At 41.2% G+C, this 19,507-nt stretch overlaps 1 protein-coding gene across 2 annotated transcripts in view; it reads left to right on the forward strand.

Annotated features, from left to right (window-relative positions):
* The window catches only part of usp6nl (USP6 N-terminal like), a 93,477-nt gene that overhangs the window by 15,298 nt on the left and 58,672 nt on the right, over positions 1–19,507 (forward strand). The window contains exon 1 of one of the 2 annotated variants that reach the window (XM_075471893.1): positions 13,268–13,487. The exons of the other annotated variant lie outside the window; for it this stretch is intronic. Coding sequence (XP_075328008.1) covers positions 13,460–13,487 — 28 coding nt within the window. The 5' untranslated portion in view covers positions 13,268–13,459. Of the gene's footprint in view, positions 1–13,267; positions 13,488–19,507 lie in introns of those variants that run through there. 2 annotated transcript variants of the gene reach the window in all.

Genomic DNA, 19,507 nt, shown 5'->3' on the forward strand with positions numbered 1-19,507 from the left:
ACAGAGCGGCTGGCCTGAGGCAGGGCGGGGTTACTTTCCTCTAACAAGTCTTTTAACAAGGATGGATGACTCACTTCTTTTTGTGGAAAAACAAGGAAAAAATGGGTAACAGACAGATATAAAGTGCTAAGGGCCATCTTAGGCCTGCTGTTATTTTACTGTGCTCTATTCTCATTTAGAGTAGCTGCACTGCAGGTGCTGTGGCCCCCGTGACGCTTGTGTCCAGGAAAGGGTGGAATAATTGTTTAATTTAATTTTTTTTCTTTTAGTGGTGAAGAGCTCCAATTGGGACCAACTATTTACACCATCCATACTAGGGCTTATTCGAAATGGCCAACAACAAATGGCTCGATATTTTTTGGGCTACACTGCGATGCACGCAATGTACTGTAATCTCAGTATTTTTGAAGTCACGTGTTGCATAAAAAACACCAGAATGATTGAAGTGTACCCCCTTTTTTTTAACCAGGCAGCTGCACTTAGAAGGGTTTCACGAATGAAAATATATCATGACAGAGTAGGTCGTCCTACTGAGGCTATGTTCTCTGAGACTTTTAACAAAAACAGTCCAAAGCAACAAGAAAAGGGCATTTGACAAGAATCTTTGTGGCGGACATTTGTAGACCACAGGAGGTGCACTTCGCGACCAGGCAAATAATGTTTTGGCTCAAGTGACTGATTGAGATTTTTGAATCTTGGCTTTTTTTCCCCACAGCTTTGACTGAGGCCATATCGTTGGTGTAATTTGTTTCTTTGACTTTTTTTCCAAATAGCTTTTTGGCAAACGAAGAAGCCAGATACAGGTGCTGCGCGGCTGGTTCATTGAAACTCATTTAATGTGGTTGGAGACGTGAACCTGCAGAGTTTGGCATATTTAGCAGATGACCACATTTGTTCGACGTCTTCCTCGCAAAATCCAAAACCACTGCCAGATAGGGCTGGGCGATATGGGAAAAAATCAAATCACAATGTTTTTTTTATATCAGTTGATATATCGATATATATCGGGTCCATAACTTTTAGCATCCACTTGAACCCCTTATTGGTAACATGTATTTTGCAAAACAATAAGCTACTGCATTTGCAATATCACAGTGTCTCTTAGATTTTTTCATACGGCGTTGGATAAATCAGACTCTATGGTCTTCTGTTGCTGCTGCACAGGCGTTGTTGTTGGTGGAAGATTAGCACTTATTCCAGGCTATGTTTGTAAGGTTTAGGGTTAGGTTTTGTTTGCTGCTTCAGGTGATGAAAAAGATTAGTGGTATTGTATTCCTTGTTTTTGTCGGAACATGTGCTCCGATGTCATTGGCTATTCGTATTGTCTGTCAAAAGATGGTCGAATGTAATCTATCGAAAAGTATATTGACTATGTTTCATATGTCTATCGAGGAAAAGTTATTCCTCGATAGCTATCGTTATCGTTTTTATCGCCCAGCCCTACTGCCAGATGTCAGACCACCCCTAGTCCATACGCTGATTATGGTGGCGGTCAGGAAAGCCATCTCCTTCTTCGCTGAGTTGCAGCTCGAAAATGTATTTTTCTCTGAATGGGTAATCGCAAAAACACGCCTATCACGGCCAAAAAAAAAGGGTTTTATTTTAAAGTGCTTTTCCCCACTTTAACTGCTTGGTTGCAACTTTAGAATTCTTTTGACTCTAAACGTAAGTAAAAGTGAATGTGTACGGTTCAGTAATGTGCTATAGTTGCCTTGGTTGAGACCTACAGTAGCTTCACTTTAGCTTCAGTTGTACTGGATTACTGCTTTTTATTGCTTTTAGATCCCTTAAGATCACAGAAGAAAGGTTGTTGGTTTAAAACGGCTCAAAGGCAGAAAATGTGGCTCCAAATGTGTTGGTTAACTTGGTTTATTATTCGTTCAACCTTTTGTTTAAATGTGGAATAAAGTGGATGTATGTAGGTCTCATTTACAGTACAGCTACACAGTAAAAAATTGTTGAAATGGACAAAAATATCAGTAAAAGTACAGAAATAGACTGTGAATTTACAGGTCTAACTGTGGGTGAACAGAGCAAAGGGTGAATGGCGAGAATATTGGTATTGTCGGCACAGGATGTGCTTTTATTACTTACCACCTCCATATGTATGTTGTGACTCATTCTCAGGATACAACTTGATTGGATATCTGTGATCATCTCCTCCATTCATGCAAAACAGACACGTGTCTCTTCAGGCTTCTGCGCTGCAACAAATAGCAACATTTATGAACACGAGAAGCTGTTTGCCCAAACAGCACAAAGTCATTATGTTTTGTAATAATGGACTGCAGTTCTGTCTGCAGCTAAATGACTCCCGGTTCTTCCCCAGAGGCCAGCGCTGTTGTAGGAAATGGTCCCTGAGCAGGCCGATAACAGTGAAGGAAGAAGAGATTGATGAGAAATGAAGAAGAGACACGAGTTATGTAGCGTTTTGTTGTTGTTGCGTTAACAACACAGTTGGTTAAAGGAGAATAATGCTTCCAATAAGTGTTGACCAGGAAGGGACTTTGTCAAGGGAAGCAGTTTGATTAGTCATACTAAGAAACAAATTGAGCGAAAGAATGAGGGGAAAATAAGTAAACTGGTGCCACTGTAGTTAATGAATTCCTATTTATTCTCTGTTTATTCCTATATGGTTTGTTCTTGGTATGACCTTTTTGAAGCATATACAGTCAAAGAGTATGAATATTCATCAAAATATTCCCTTGAACTGTTTTAATTAAAAATAAATGAGTGACATTCACAAAATATTATCAAAGATACTCATGCATAGAGATGGTCTTCAAGATAAACTCTGATATTTTAGGGCTGTTGTTACAGGTGCATATGTAAATAGCATCATTCTTTTGGTTAAGGTGGAGTTGAATTGAAATAATTTGGCATTGGTTGATAGTATAAATTCTGGATAATAACTTCTAAGCTCAATTATTTATGTTTTTTTTTTAATGGAAATGATAAGGAAAAACTAACACTTGTCATTTGGATGTAAAATATTTGGCACAAAACTCTTTGCAATTGGACCCATGCTCAACAAAAATGCCATAACTGACAAATGCACAGCACAGCCTACCTAGCAAGTTGCGATGTAACAAACCACGCAAAAACGTCATAAATTGCTATTCTAAAGTCCCTTTCCCAATGGTAAAAAAAACCCCAACAAATATCTGGATTTTAGAACAATTTCAGTGTTTCCCGCAGGAAATTGCTTAGTCAAGGTGGTGAGTCGTCGGCTGGGACCAGGGGTTTTGCGCGGATAGCGTTCCGTCGGGGGGCGGGGGGGGGGGGTGTAACTTGGAATGGGACGGGGGCTGTTAGAGCAATAACGAAGCTGTTTAAGAGCTGTAACACTTTTTTATTTACATTATTAACTATTTACATTAACAACCAGTAGGTGTCGCAATTCAATGTTATCAATGCTGTCTTTTAATGTCTGAGCCTGGCAAAGCATTATTACATCGGTTTAAAAAAAAAAAAAATTTTTTTTTTTTTTTTTTGGGAACGTTGGCAAGGCGGCAGTGCGAGTTTGCTAAGGCGGCCGCCTTAACTATAATGCGCTGCGGGAAACACTGAATTTGTCGGAAATGGTCGACCAATGACTGCAGTAGTCGTGGGTATTTATCGGATCCGGCCCCGATTGTCATTGACGAAATACAACACCCAGGTGCACACACTGATTTTCAATGAGGGTTCTATGCTCGGTCTGCAATTGTGGGAACAGCTCACTTTTTCTGGTATTAAAGCCCATTTACTGACCATAACATTTTAGATAAAGCTTTAAACTGACAGCAATAATTAACGGCTATAAAGTAAAGAGTTAGCGATAAAGCTGGTAGCTCCATCTCAGTCCTTCTGTGTGGGACTGACGTATCTCAAAATATCAAAAATTGTGGGATTCGGTGTAATGCCATCCCTCCATGTTGTCTTGGTTTCAGGCATTTTCACTGCGAGGTAGTGGAATTTGTAGTCCTTGTAGCACTGAGGGTAAACGTGTTACTATTGGCAACAAGAAAATACTTTATTTGTCTTCTTTTAGCCTTTGAACGCATGTTCAAAAACTTTCGCCTACACATTAATTTCAGTGTCTGTTGTAAATGTCTTCCTCTGCAATCTTGTAGGAAATTAGTTGTTAATTTGTTGTCTTCCAGTAACTAGTTTACCCATAAGTGTGAGAAGAGTGGAGTAATGAGTGATTTTGACGATGACTACTGCCAGTCGAACAGAGGACCTTATCTATTCCACAGAGTTAAGCATAGTAACTGTCAAAATATTTTAAACCTGAATACTAAACTAAATAAGGCTCAGGTTGAAAAAATCCTCGAATTTTTGGATGGTTGCATGGTTTTCCAATCACTGCATCAAAGACTGGCAAAAAGAGTCCCACTAAAAAGGGGCATATTTGACTCTTTTTTTTCTTTTTTTCTTTTTTTTTTTCAACATAATCTAGGTTTTTTGGATGGGACTGCTGGACTAGTCTTATTTGGGCTAGTATGACCTACTTCACTGAAACATGGTGTGGGTGTCACGGCCATTTTCCCTCATTGTGAAACGAGTGGAAAACGAGCTCCGGGCTCCCTCTTATTAACTGGTGAGTTGCATTATTCTATGCTCCTTTTAATATCTCGATGGGTCCCCTTGCGCGACAGTCACAACTGTTTTAACGCCACCGGCATGATAAAGCAGTTGTAAAGCTGTTTTTATTGCTACTGCCTGAATCAAACACCAAGTCAAATAAAGCGGCAAATGTAGTTTGGGAAGGTCAAAAACTTCCTCATCGCCATAAAGCTCATACGAGACATTTGGATACGGCACTTTCTGTATTCCATTTAATGATCTTCGGTGCGTCGCTACTTATTTATAAATGATATATTAAACGCCAGCTGGTTTCTAAAATGTGACCATTGCTGCTGAGGATCACCATCGCCTGGAAAAGCTCTCAGAAGTATGCAAGTCATACTTTGCGACTGACCTTCTAAGTAAGAGAGGTTTTTTTTAGGGCAGCATGAGTGTGCAGGCACAGACGGTTGACTCCAATCTGTCCACCTGTCCTTCATACGATCACCCGCCCACACACCTTCCTCTCTCCCTGTCAGAGGGAGACTGATGTCATTGTGTTGCTTGCACGGCACACAGTGTATCTGGGTGTGGTGCACCGTAATTATCTTTTTCCCAAAGCCTCGTCTGTTCTCCATCTGTTGGACTCCGGTGCAGTTAGCTTTACCTTTTTACACTGTAGTGCACAGACCAAACAGGGCTTTACACAAGGGCGAGCACAAATACGGTTTAAGTGTCACACGTGAACTTCCGGAGGCTGTTCAGCCAAACACACAGACTTAACAGAGAAGTTCTGTTTGAGTTGGGTTTAGTACTTGAGGGGAGGCAGAGTATTATCAGCGTGGCTTGTGAGCTGCTGTGGTAGATGTCAGATAACAGTTTTATTTGTCTCCCTGCAGCTGTTGTCATACTGCATCACAGACACTGCAGCTCCAAATAGCAGTGTTCAGCTTTAGTGGAGGCCTGTTGGTCCTGGATGCTGGTTGCTTGTAGTTGTGTAACGGGGGTGAAGTAGTCCTAGTTGTTATGGATGTCTCATAATTTCAGATCCCTCCCTTCTGTTTGCCGTTATTCCTGCTTTGTTTGTGTTTGTTCCGCTGATAACAGCGTGTGTCTGAGAGCACTTGGAAGTGAGCCTTTTGTTGTTGTGGGCTTGTAAAAGAAAAGAAAAAAAAATCTTTTAAACTCCCTTTAAGCCTTAAAGAGATGATGACACGTCTCACAGTGTGAAATGTGTCCTCTTCCTCCACGCCGGCTCCAGATACTTTAGAGCCTCTCTGCCCGCAGAATGACTCGAGGCTAATTATTAGAAAGATTGGAATTTGTTTGTTTGGAAAGCACCTGAGCAAGGAGGGCTGTTTCCATTTATTGCCACCGCACAGGTCGGGTGGGTTTGTTAGCCTGCCACGCTTCCTCCACTTCAAGGAATCGTCACCTCAAGCATGCCGTGAATTTGAACTTGAGCGGAGATTGGGGTTTAAGATCAGTCCAAATTTTTACCACGTATGACATGCTGTTTTCATTAATGCCACTGTGCCAGATCCACATCTAAGGTCTCCCTCAGAAAGGAAGTGAGGCGGGGCTGCCATTATCCAGTGTGACATTAACACTGCAGGCTTTTTCAACACTGTATTTTCCACAGCAGCTGCAAAATAGTCATCAAGATTGCAACGTCTACTCCCAGAATGCCACTTGCCGTGGCTGTGCCATCATTTTCACAATTCACTTTGTTTTGCTGGCTGCCATATTGAAAATGACGCAGATTCCATGGAAGCAGAAGCTGTCAAAATGTAAGCCATTTCCCACAGAGAATAAATCATCAAACCGATTAACTCCCTTTAGAGAGTTGCTCCCTCTTTGTTTTTAAAGCGACACGACTCGGCTTCGTGCGGTAGCAGCTGCAAATGGCAGCAATTTGGGAGTTTCACTCCACATTCACTCTGCACTGGAAGCCGTGGCTCCTCAGAAGTGGTGAAATAATTTCAGTACAGCTGTTTCGGAGCTTCAAGTGTGTCACATTTTAAAGATTCACTCTTTTTTTTTTTTTTAATTGAAAACACGAGTCGACGAAACAGCGTTGTATTCCTCAAAAAAAAAAAAAAACGAAAAGAGGTCACCTGGTGTCTTTGAGAACGGAACTGCTTTTGTTTTGGTCAAAACGTCATCCTGCAGACATTGGATGAACATTGTCAGTGATCCGGTAAACATTTGTATTGTATTTATATGAAGTATTGGGTCTGTTTTGAACCTTTTTAAGACGTTCATATGGCAGCAAGGTGCAGGGAAGAGAGGCGAGGCTCACTGAGGCATTTGCAAAAAAAAAAAACAGGAATGTTAAATGAGTCGGATAGCGAGTCAGATGTGATAAAACTTCCAAGTCAACAAAACTCCTTATTCCTTATTTTGTTTTTGCTATAGAGAACTTAGTTTATATTTAAAGTTCTGAGCTGGTAGGTAAAGTGTTTGGGGGGCTTCTCTCTTAGCGTTCAACATTTCTAGACCAGATGTTTCGTTGCAGATCTAGCCGGCACCGTGACATTCGTTCGGGTCCATTCAGGGACAAGGAATCTGCTTGTTTTGTGTCAAAGTTATTCCAGGATCTAATTCGACCTCTTCCAGTATCCCTCCTTTTTTTCTGTCTGCCGTCCTCTCTTTTTCAACCCCCGCCATGGTTTGCTCCTCGTCTCACCAGTGACGCGATGACTGAACGTTGTCGCGAGGGAATGCGGTTCTCCAACCCTGTGTCCCCGCGTTTCCTGTCCTCTCCTCTGTTGCCGAGTGATGCTCGGATGTCACGAGTGCGGTGAGAGAGGTGTGTGAGGGAGGGAGAGCGGGCGGGTGGGTAGGGGGTTAAAGGAAGGAAGCCTTGCTGGAATATGATTACATCTCCCAGTAAACAGGCCGGCAAGAGGAAATGGATCCACTGACCCTGTCCTCAGGGCACCAGCATGCATATTGAGACTGCCACTGGGATTTAATGAGTTATATCATGTTACTGAAAGGTTTGTACCTCAGAGTCCATACCTGAACACACACTGAACTTCATAATAGATGTTTGAAGCTGTTTTTGGGTTTGATGGTGTCCCACTCAGTGCAGGACTGAATTTGTGCTATCCCAGCATCTTAACTTCTCTCAGGAGAACAGAGCCCTGTTCCATCAAGCTCTTTATAACTGTTTTTTTTTTTTAATTTCCTTTTCAATCGTCTCATCCCCTCTTCAGGTGTACAACCCCAATGCCATCTTTAAACGTGCACTATTAGCCCTGATTCTTATGGCTGTTGCACCCTCCTCCTGGTTTGATTTTCATCGTGGTCAAACAACGGCACCGGCGCCAGACTTCTGGCGATATGTCAGATTTTCTTTTGCACGTCAAAGATAGAAAAGTGGCTTTTAAGGTAGTTTAAGTTAGCTCTTGGGTAGTGAGATGATGGTAGAATTTCCCGAAAGCAGGGTTCACTTAGCGGAAAACGGTGGATCTTGAATTGTGACATCGTGCCTGTTGCAGTGCCCCTACTTAACCAACTGTTTCGTCTGATGTAAGCTGCAAGATGGGCCCGGCCCCATCGCACTGCCCCTCTGTTTTTGGTTTTTCTCCACTTCATTATTCATTAATCGTTGACTGATAGATTTGTGGTAATCCAATGTTGGGCAATAATTTCGGCACACTAATGTCTCTGCTTCTTCTCTCTTGCTCTGTAAACTGTTTTGATTACAGCTGTCAAACCCCAGATGCCTCCGAATGGCCTTTTCTAACCCCCCCTCCCCTCTTTTCTGATGGCGTGATGGGTGGGCACATCTGCTGAAGCAAATCACGATTGACAGTGCTGCCGAAAAAACTTTTGAAAACATTCCCAGAACTTGGATTTAGTAAAGCCTCTTGAGCCACGTTCAGACGTCTGAGCTGAAAGTGCAGAACCTGTCTCCTGTCGTCTCCAAGATCTCTATGCGCCTGACCTTCTTTTCAAACCACACAGACCTCACTTTCTTCTTAACACTTCCTTGTTTTACCGTATGATCGTGAATGTCCATCCTGCTCACAAGTGAAAAGCATCTTTTTCAGGAAGAAATAAATGCGCGGGCTTGTTTTATCTCCATGAAAAAGATTGGATTTCTGAATGTTACAATAATCCTTTTAATTAGACTAGAATCTTGTTACAGGGTTGAGGCGTTTGAGTCATAGATTTTAGATCGGTTAAGTGGATTTTTCTTGATGGATGGGACACAGGAGAACAGTTTACATACCTTTCTTTGCCTCCACTGGCTGCAGCTTCAAACTGGGGAAGGGGAATCCGTGCCATCTTAAGAGTCGTTTCCATCTGCTTGTTCTCCTTCTGCCAAGAACATTTTTGTACCGTTGCACTTTTATCAAAATTTTTGTGCAATTTTGGACCTTGGGCTACATTCACGGTTGGCGTGGCCCACGTTCGCTCTCCAACTCACTGGGCTCGCCGCCATAGATAAGTGAAGCACCGAGCGACGCAAAGACGAAATCGCTTCATGAAGTCCGAAAGAATAAGTTCGCCATATACGGCACGGAGAAAATTGAGATAAGCTCCTGCTTGGAAAAAAAAACATTAAAACCCTGTGGTTTTTTAAAAAAAAAAAGAAAAAAAAAAGAGGTAATTGCACCCGAAACCAACCTTTTTTCTTTTCTTTTTGGCTCTCCCTCTTTCACAAACACGCACAGATAATGTGTTTCCTCGCCATAAAGCTTTTAATGGCCGCACTATATTTAGTTGCCACGGTGAGCCGAGCGGCCCTCCCGCTCGGAAAGTTTGGTGCATCAACACTTAACGCGTGGACGTCAGTCAAAGGGGGATCTTGTACAATGAGAGAAAGCCTCGCTGTGTTTGGGGTGTGGGGCTCTTTAGCGGCATGGTGTGAATTCACCCAGATTTTCCTCTCCTGCGAGACTCATTGTTGTCCCCCGCGGCGTCCAGTTGGATTCAATTTTGATTGATTTCCTTGTTATGAAAAAGCGCACTTCAAGTTAGTTTTGTCCTAATGGTTTGTAAAGGATTTATTTTGTCTTCAGTGAAAGCAGGAAGGAACTGATGGTTTTTTTTGTTTGTTTTTCTTGAATGAATCGAGAAAATAATGAACATCCTAAGCAGAAGCTCGTCAGTCGCAGTTATTGTTTTCTTATCTTTATTGTGTAAATTTGTTTAGGCCGTCGTCAGAATACGATCTGTGGACGTGGCCCTGATCCAAAGTGCCTTAGCAGAATAAACAGGGAAACAAAACCGAAACCTGATTTGAGGCGACGAATGCGTTCCTAATGATGACATTTGCTCAGCACTGCCTCTTCCACTTTGCAAATCACAACCTCAAACAAGCATATGTCAAACATTCTTTGCTCAGACTGGAACGTGTTTACACTTGTAACCAGACAGCTTTTTTTTTTTTTTTTTTAAATCACGGTTGAATGTTTTGTGTCAATACACAATGGTGGAGTAGACCTTGTCTGCATGTGTGTCTATGGAAGCATCATAACTTTTTTAATTTATTTATTTTTTTATTTTTTATATCATCATTCATTTTCAACCAGTTTGGTTTGTACCGGAAACTTTGATGAAACGTGCGTTTCAACACACAACACTTAATCTTTTAGCAGATAATTCTATAAAGATTTCTCTCACGTGGTCTTTTAGGATGATTTGTCCAAAACATTGAGGTTTTATACAGATTTTTTTCTGTACTTTTGTTTGCAATTTTTGTAAATAGACAATCCACGAAAGTGACATAAACACATCGAACTGTAATTTAGATTTTTACTTAATTTGTTGTTGTTTGTTAGCTTTTTAATCTTGCACACATTCATAGCTACGACAGGAACGTTTGATTCATTCACTTTGGCACTATGGCAAAGTAAAGGAAACCGAAACACCAAATTAGATAATGTCCTCAATGATATTAAGTCGTCTTCATAAGAAAAGGAGGGCAGTTCTTATGAAAATGAATCACGTGTTGTTGTTTTTTTTTTCCACCAATGCAGTTTCGATGCTGGTTTGGAACGGGGTCTAGATTGGAACCTGATGTTCAGCCCTCAAAGCCAAAAAACGGAACGAAAAAAGTAGCACCAACCATTTAGCAGACCAGACCGAGGTGCCTCTTAATTTGGGGGCAGGTTGTTGTTACCCTTTGGTTGAAAAGCGGTCGTGTTTATTCACGATTGCTTAAATACGTTGGGATTGGTAGCAACGTTGTTGACTGTTGGTTGCCTGAGGCTAACATTGACTAATAACCCCAGCTTATGTTCAGCGATGATAAGAATTTAAAAAGAAAAATGTGGTGTTAACATTCTTCAATCTGTCCGCATCAACCAGATTTTTGCAGCACAGCTTTGTTGAAGTTGCGTGTTCACTTAGCCCGTGGAACAACAGTCTTGCTGTTGTGCTGAACAGTGTGGTAAAGAAAACTCTTTTGTCTGCTCTAAGAGGCCCACTGTGCAGGTTCTGTGGACGGACGAGAGTCATGGAGACAACCAGAGACTTCAAATGACAGCACAACGGACTGAAGTACGTTGGATGATGATAACACTGCTGGCGGCAATAGCAGATGTGTCCCAATAAAAGTGGGGGGGGGGTCAGAAATTCTGAGGTCTTGCTCAGAAAACTGAATCATCAGAGAAAGACCCGACACACAAACGATGAATGCTGTCACTGCAGTTTCATCATATCATGTGTCAGCGACTGTCGGAGTATCTCGTCAGCCTTCGAGAAATCACATTTGCAACATGGCAAGTGAGCTGCTGTCTTACAGTAATCCAGACCCCTACATTCAGTAACAAGCATCTCACTGCCCGTCAGCCTGTGATTAACGACACACACCCTATCGACCGACGTCAGGCAGGATACACCTGATCGACTGCGTGACGTATGAATGCACATGTGACGGGATGGGCGAGGAGGAGGAAGAAGGACGCAGAGTAGGACCGGGAGGACGTCGTCATAGAAGGCCAGGCTCAGCAAACCCTCTGCTGATTTGTTGTTTGTTTATTTGTGTGTAGAATTGTTGACTTAGACAACAAATAAATGACAGGGTAAATGTCTCTGCTGCAGTTGCCTCATAAACGTAGAATCCTGGTTGCTAAGTGGGTGGTTGGGTCGAGCAGGTCTGAGAGAGGTTAGCGTCGATGGGGATTGACTCTTAGTGTGGAGTCAGAGCCACACTGACTTACTGGTTCCCTGACATATTAGCCTTTGGTTATGAATATATTTAGAGTGGTGTTTTGCTTGAACTCTAGAACATATACTCCTTAATTTCTCCTTTTTTTTTGTTTTGTTTTGTTTGTTTGTTTGTTTTTTTGCCATCCAGTACTTCAGAATAACTTCGAGGCAATGACTAACGCATGAAGTTATGACATCTGGCCCTATCGTTTGCCTCAAGAGAGCTACTGCTACATCTGTCTTTTCTGTATTTACGGCACCCGATGCACATCTTTGCATCTGCTCGTCGAAACATTTGTCATTTGGATTTATTATTTTTAAATAAAAATTTACTTGATTTGACCATAAACAAGATGGGAAACCCATTTGGTTTCATGTCCTCCTTCACATATCTGATTAGAGGCAAAAGTTTTATGTATTTTCTTTTCCGTTTATTTATTTATTTGTATTGCTTTTATTGTAATTTAAGACAAATGTTGACACTGGAATCAAGCCAGTCGCTCTTGGGAAGCGTTCAGTCATGAAAAGAGTTGAGGGAAATAGCAGTTTAGGGATTTGAAAGCAACACATGTTCGTTCCTGAAAACACTAAGTGACGACTGTTCAGTGCCTCAAACTACCACTGTTACCCCGAGTCAAATCAATTTTAATTTACACATGCGTCTCCTGGGGTTTGTGACACGTATGCTGCCATCTACCCTTACACAGAACAACGACCGGAAGGACAGTGTTAGATCAAAAAACAGTAAACTGATAATCTATATTTAAAAAAAAAAAAAAAAAAAGCACCATAGTAATTTTATTATGGGCTCCGGAGTGAAACATTACACATTTCTCAAGAAAGTAAAGCTTAAGAGTCACGAGACTGTTTGCAAAGTATGACACGGCAAAAAGCTGAAAGAAAAGAAGAATTCTGCCAAATTATCTGTTGATGTGTTGGAATCAGCATGGCTTAGATGGATGCTTGAGTTCATGCAACTATTGCAGATATTGATTTAGTTTAACTATATAATGGTGTCTGATGGAGAAAGCATTGGCCTAGAATATGAAGGGTAATGATGTCTTAGTCCTTATTCTTATTTAATTTTTAATTCAACTTTGAATGGACCGATGACAAAAAGCAGCACGAAACGAGACTAACGTCGGTGCTGGACTTTTATTGAGGCCCACTGACGTGAGCAAAGGGTGTCGGGTGCTGCTGGAAAATGTAATGGTTCGGACACTTGAACTCCGGTCGGAGCCCGATTGGACAAAAAGCTCTACACACTTCAAGCAGGAAATGACACGGGGCGGGCAAACAGGAAGTGTGCGAGGCAGAGCGGTGATGTTGTTCCAGTTGTTTTCTTTCCCGTCCGTTCCCATTCTCTCACTCGCTGTGGCCCGACACCAAGGCTGGGGCAGGAAGTTAAAGAAAGAAAAAAGTCAGAGAGAGGAGGGCCTTCTAGGGGAATCCCCCTCACTCCCACCCTCGTTGGTATCTAAAGACATTAAACTGTTGTGAACTGGTCCCAAGCCTAACAAACTCTGTGTCAAAACAGTTTTATTGGCTCCAGGGAGAGCTGGACTGTTGCGACACGCAGGGTTTTCCGATGCTTTCACGATTGATTATGAAGCTGCCAGTTGTTGATAGATAGTTCACGCTCTTATTGCTGTGTTGTCGGAGTTGGAAAATACTTTTTGAAATATTATGTGACACTGGATTATATTTGTCAAGAGGACCAAAGCATGTCTCCAGTGGGATGATGCTGCTACGTGTCTATTGGAGGTGTAAGTAGGCAATTAATTGGAGCCAGTCTCCTCCCCCGTGATCAAGCGTTCAGTTAATGTGACTTAGATTGCTCTATAAGTGATTTTCACGCTTTGCTTAAGATTTAATCCTTTTAAAAAGACTAATTATCTACTTTAATCAGTTTTTTTTTAGTTTTTTATTTCAATGCAAGAGGGAAATTGGACGATCTGGTTGTGCTTAATTATCGAGCTACAGAGAATTATCTCCCATCTTCTCCGCAGAAGGCAGGGTCTTTCAACTCATTTCTGTTTGGTTTTACAGCTCGCACCTTTACTGTTTGAGCCACTTCTGCTGCTGAACCTAATTTCCAACTGTTTTCTGTCATCCTCCAACTGCCAAATGGGCAAGCAAAGTCAACGAATAGCTTGTGCTTACACCGATCGGCAATGAGCGTACACTAATTTTACTACTAAAACAGCCCTGAGCTGTCGAAACCTTGACCTAACTAGACTTCTGAAAGCATGCCGTCGTATCTGGCACCAGGCCTTATAGTTCTGAGCACTGAGACTGCATGGATCAGACTTATTTTTCAAGCCCATCCCACAGATGCTTGAGTAAAATCGAGATCTTTGAGAATTTGGAGGCCAAGTCAACCCCTCAACATGTCGCTGTGTTCCTGCAACCGATGTTGAAAGTATGGACGGGTGAAATGTCCTGTTAAAAGAGGCAGCTGTCATCAGGAAATACTGCCTCCATGAAGTGGTATTCTTGGTCACAACTATATTTAGATGGGATATATCAGAATAAAATTCCATATAAGTAGCAGGATCCAAGTTTCCCCAGGAGAAAGCATCCCGTCACATTTCCCCATCCGGTTTGTCAGTGGATCATGGTGCCACGTCTTCCTCAGTAAAGCGATGCGCATGAGCCTGGCTATTCACATGATGTAAAAGAAAATGTGACCCAATGAAGGCCATGTTTTTAAATTTCAATTTGCATTAAAAAAAGGTCGGTGTGTACTTCAAAATGAGTCCGAAGCACGTAGAATTAAGGTTGACAAATTTAGTAGGTCCTGACAACTGTAGACCAGGGACCAACCCACAAGCAACTATGACCAGCCATCAAGCTTTATGCTTGCACATTTTTCCTGCTATCAACACTTCAACTTAAAGGATATAACGTTCCCTTGCTGACTATCACATCCCACCTACTGCTAGGTGCCATTGTAATATATAAACAGTAGGGGTGGGCGAGTTAACTCGTTATTTAACGCCGATAAATATTATATCGTGCATTAATGCAGTTTTACATTTTTTTTAAATTTATTTAACTTTTTTACATTTTTTTATTGTAAAAGTCTGTTGCTCACAGGCTTTTATTTTTTAAAAGTCTGTTGCTGTCTGCTGCGGAACCGGAAAAGAAAGTAATTGGCGGATCCACCAAACATGGAGAAGGGTACGGAACTTTTACTCGGCCATTTTCATTTTAAAGTTCTTCCAGACGGCGAAGTCGACAGAACCAAGGTCATCTGTAAACACTGCCAAGTTGAATTGTCTTATCGCCGTAGTAGTTCCAGTCTAGAATATCACTTTAAGGCAAAACGCACAACTGATACCAGCAAGTATAAAAACTACATAAAAATGCTGATGTTAAAAGTGTGTTTGCACAACAAATGTTATGGCACTTTCATTCATATGGCAGTAAATTTAAACTAAATGCTAAAAGCTATACACTACTTTTAAATTCATTTTTGAATTTTGCATATAAATGCGATTAATCGTGATTAATCAGGGAATTAATCATGTGATTAATTAGATAAAAAAATGTAATCGTTGCCCAGCCTTAATAAACAGTGTTTCTCACTTAACCTGTCAGTGGCCATAATACTGTGGCTGATGGGTGTACATCACCTACAACTAGTTGTCTTTTACTGCAGCCATGTTTCCACGGTAGCCGTTCAAGTATGAGCTCATTAACAAGCCTGTGATGAGTTGGTTTATATTGGTACTGAGACTATTGTCTCATTGGTATTCAGCAGTAGGACTTTGAGTGCCATGACGCACCGAAGCACGGCAGGCAGCATTAATCAATGCGCCGAGCAATCAGCACCCAGCCTAATTCAATCAGTCCTCCAGAATGCTGCCATTAGGACAATGGAGGCGTGTGTGTTCTCACCAACGTTGACGTCCACACGGTTCGCTTGTGTGCCGGCCCCTCCGCCAGCCGCAGCCGACCTGAAAGAAACCCCTTTAGAGAGGCCGAGTGGGAAGAGAGGGCAGACAGACAGCGGTGCGGAGATGTGTACTCTGTAAAATTAGAGTTGCCACGTTTCCCCGCTGTGCAGACGGGAACCGCAGTGTGGTTGTTTTTGTCTTTTTGTGGGGAACGAAAGAAGTGACATCAAGTTGGAAAACCTTTTCTGTCTGTCTTTCATGGCTGGAAGCAAAGATGCTCGTTCATTTGCAAGATAGATTCCAAAAAGGTGGAATCAGAGAGTTTAAAGCTGCTAAGTGCTTTTTTTTTTTTTTATCCCTCTCACAGCCTTTCTTCTTTGTAAGCTGATAAAATTCCGGTTTTGAAGTTGTCTACTCGGCATTTTCACTAAATTCTTGAAAAATAATAACCTACAACATGAATGTATTGTATAACTTATATGATTTACTATACATACGGTCACGAAATATGACGAATACACCTGAGAGAGGTGAAAAACTGTGCAATGGAAATTTGTTTTTCCACCAGAGCAGCTCCAGTGCTGGTTTGGAGCCAGAGCCTAACTTAGAACTAGTTCTTTCTGTTTCCACCCCTACAGCTCTGGCTCTGCGGGGTTCTGGGGACCAGCCAGACCTTCAGAAATGTTGTGACTGGCATATTTAAAAACCCAGAGTCCGTGCAGCATTTAGTTTCCTTACCTCAGGGGTGAACGATGGAAAAACTGACCCGCGGCATGGAAGTGAAGTTGAAGCAGCAGTGATCACATTAGTAAATGTAAATTTACGTGAAGGTAAAACATTGACCAAAATTTGAGTATTGTGGCTTCAAGCATCCGACTGAAAAATACAGTATAATTCTGGATATGAGATTAAAACCTTTGTCGACAGAAAAGGATTGAAATCAGAAGAATCCAATCTAGAAAATGGAGGTCTTTTACTCCAATAAGAGCCTCGCAGGGATCACACACTTTGCATCAGTTTAACAAAGCTAATAGCCCTCTCCTGATCCGATCTCCCCTCTCCAGACTCCAAGATTGACAACCCGGCGTGGGCGGCATCTCAGTTCCCAGTTTGACTGATCAAAAGCTGACACTCGGCACAGCTCTTATCTGGCCTGTAGATTAACGGGGAGATGTATCAGAAACTTGCTGCATCTCTCCATTTTCTATGAAACAGATGTGAAGGAAATCTTGATGAGGGCTTATTGATCTGGTGCTTGTGAGAAGGCCTCTGTAAGACTGGGCCTACGGATGCCGATCAAAGCAGACTCCAACAGTACCTCCCTTCAAACTTGGTCCATGTCCCTGCAGTTGGCCCCCACCTCTGTTATATTCGCCTTTTTAGAGGGTTGGTTTACCTCACCGTACAGGAGTTGCTCTTACTACAAACCCTCTTGAAATGCAGACTGTGAGGCCACTAAAACATTTTCAAAGATTGCATATTGATTCTTTGGGATGTTTTTCTCTTGTAAAGGCTTTAAAGGTGGTGATAAAGGTCCAAATCAGGCCATCAAGTGCTGCGAAGTTTGCCTTCTGAGAAAAGTATGGAGAAGTTTCCTGTTTTCCACCATGGCGCTTACAGCAAGAGTAAGATGTAAGGAACATGTGCTCCTGTAACAGGATGAAACAGATGGAGTAATTACCAGAGCTGCTTTTGTTGCTTTGTGAGTTGAACCTGCTTAATTTTTCCGGCTGCACATGTTTCCACACTTTAAAAGACAAGGGTATAGGGCAGATTATCAATCCAAAGAGATCAGAAGTGTTACAGTCAAATCAAAATCAAATCAAATTTATTTGTATAGCACATTTCATGTATGAAACAGTTCAAAGTGCTTTACATAAAATTAAAGCATTGCAGCAGGGAGTGTAAGAAGCATTAAAAATACATAAAATAATATAAAGAGAAACAAATAAAATCATTTAAATGAGTTTAAAAACAAGCAACAGTCCAGATAAATTAAAATATATCGTGCAGATTTCACAAATGAGAAAAGAAATGTTTTTAACCTGGATTTACAAATGTCTACATTTGGTGAAAATACAGTGCATAAGAAGGGCCAGGTAAGGTAATGTCTTAAAGATTCAAATGGATCTCCTAATTTAAAGAAGCCACAATTGACCTGCTGCCACAGTCGGCTCGTAGTAAACAATGCAACAAATACTGCGTATGCTGTAATGCAAGCTACCGGCTGTTGTTGTGATGCATGTAATGTGCCACCGATCTGCTTTGTGTTCATTCTGAGACGCTGAAAGCTGGTCACATTAGTGTTTGTGAAAGGTCAGACCTTCACCTTATTTAGTGAGGTCGAAGCCTAGCAACCGTGGGTCTGAGGCATAGCAACAGCAGCTGCAGATTAAGTCCAGCAGTGCAGTTATTGGACTTTCTGACTCAGTGCCGGAGGATACAAACACAAAGACCCTTCATCACAACAACACATATGCTTGAGTGGAGTGGTGTGTTTGTCATTAGAGAGGAGATTGAAAATGTGTATGTTTGGAAGCAGAGTGGGCATGTTGTTCATACGAATAGTGTTTTATAGTCAGTCCATTAGTGTAAAAGATTAACCTGGTTGCTGGTGTTGCTTCACCGTTGCCTCTCCTGCTGCACTGTCCTTGGGTAGGGGCAGCGTGTGTGTGTTTGATCTTAAGGTGTGTGCGTGTGTGTGTGTGCGCGCATATGTCCACTTTACCGTTGCAGTAAGCACTAGTGACGTAGCGTGTTCATGTACCTTGAAGGCGTGTCAAGTGTCGCTGCCCAAGGTCACTTTTCTGTAACTCATCCCCTGCGTTTCTAAAATAGATTGATTTTTTTTTTTTATTCTTCACTTTATTTTTTTTTTTTTGTGCCTATTTAGGGTTTCCTTTTTTTTTCATTTTAGTGAAAAAAGATGTATTTTAAGATTTTTCCTCCTTTTTTTCTTTTTTTTTTGCAAAAATTATTCAACCAATATTTGATTTAAAATTTAATTTACATTTTTACATATTGAGTTGACGAAATTATTTTAACAGAATGATCTATTTGTTTATGTTCTTATTTAATAAGTAGCATTAAGTTTATTTTCATATTTCTATATTATTGCATTGGACATTTACCGATACACCAATACAGACATTAGAAATCCTGATTTGGTCGATTATCACGAGCCCCTATAATTTCTGCGATCACAGAATCGCGGACGGAATCGAAGAATTGGCCAATTAAAACGGAATCTTGTTTTTTTTAACGTGGAATTTGACTGAAATGCTAATTTTGTGTGGAAGAGGAACATATGTCTGGAGGGAAGCAAATCTGGGTGGCACAACAAGCCCCCTCCACAGACTGAGCCCCTCCCCCTTTAAAACAATGTAAGCATGCTGGCTGCCCACGCCTCTGTCTTTGTCATCGAAAAAAAAACAAACTCAGAAACTTGGTACTAACCCTTCAATACAGAGCCGAGCAATACCCAAATGACTTTTATGTGACAGGTGAACTGTTGTCATGCTAATTTTGCCAGCACTCATATGACAATTGACAATCTACTAATTCACAAGGACTAACTAGTCCTACAGCTTAAGTAACTTGTTTAAGTTAAATTTGAAGAAGTTTAAAATGTTTGGTTGTTGTTTTATGACAAGTCAACTAAAGTTTCATTACTTGCTGCTTGTTTTTGATTCACTTTTGATGTATTCATCTCAATAAATTTAAGTTAATTTCTGTTTCATTTGTGTACATTTTAGTCATTTACATTAAAAACACACTGTTTTTTGGTAGTGAAATAAGAGTAAGAATAAGGTAAAAAAAAAAAAAACCAAGATTCCCAAAACTTTAAATGGAAAAAACGGAATTTATGAAAAAAAGACAAAAAC

Source organism: Odontesthes bonariensis, chromosome 8 (genome assembly GCF_027942865.1).
Source record: "Odontesthes bonariensis isolate fOdoBon6 chromosome 8, fOdoBon6.hap1, whole genome shotgun sequence".
Lineage (NCBI taxonomy): Eukaryota > Metazoa > Chordata > Actinopteri > Atheriniformes > Atherinopsidae > Odontesthes > Odontesthes bonariensis.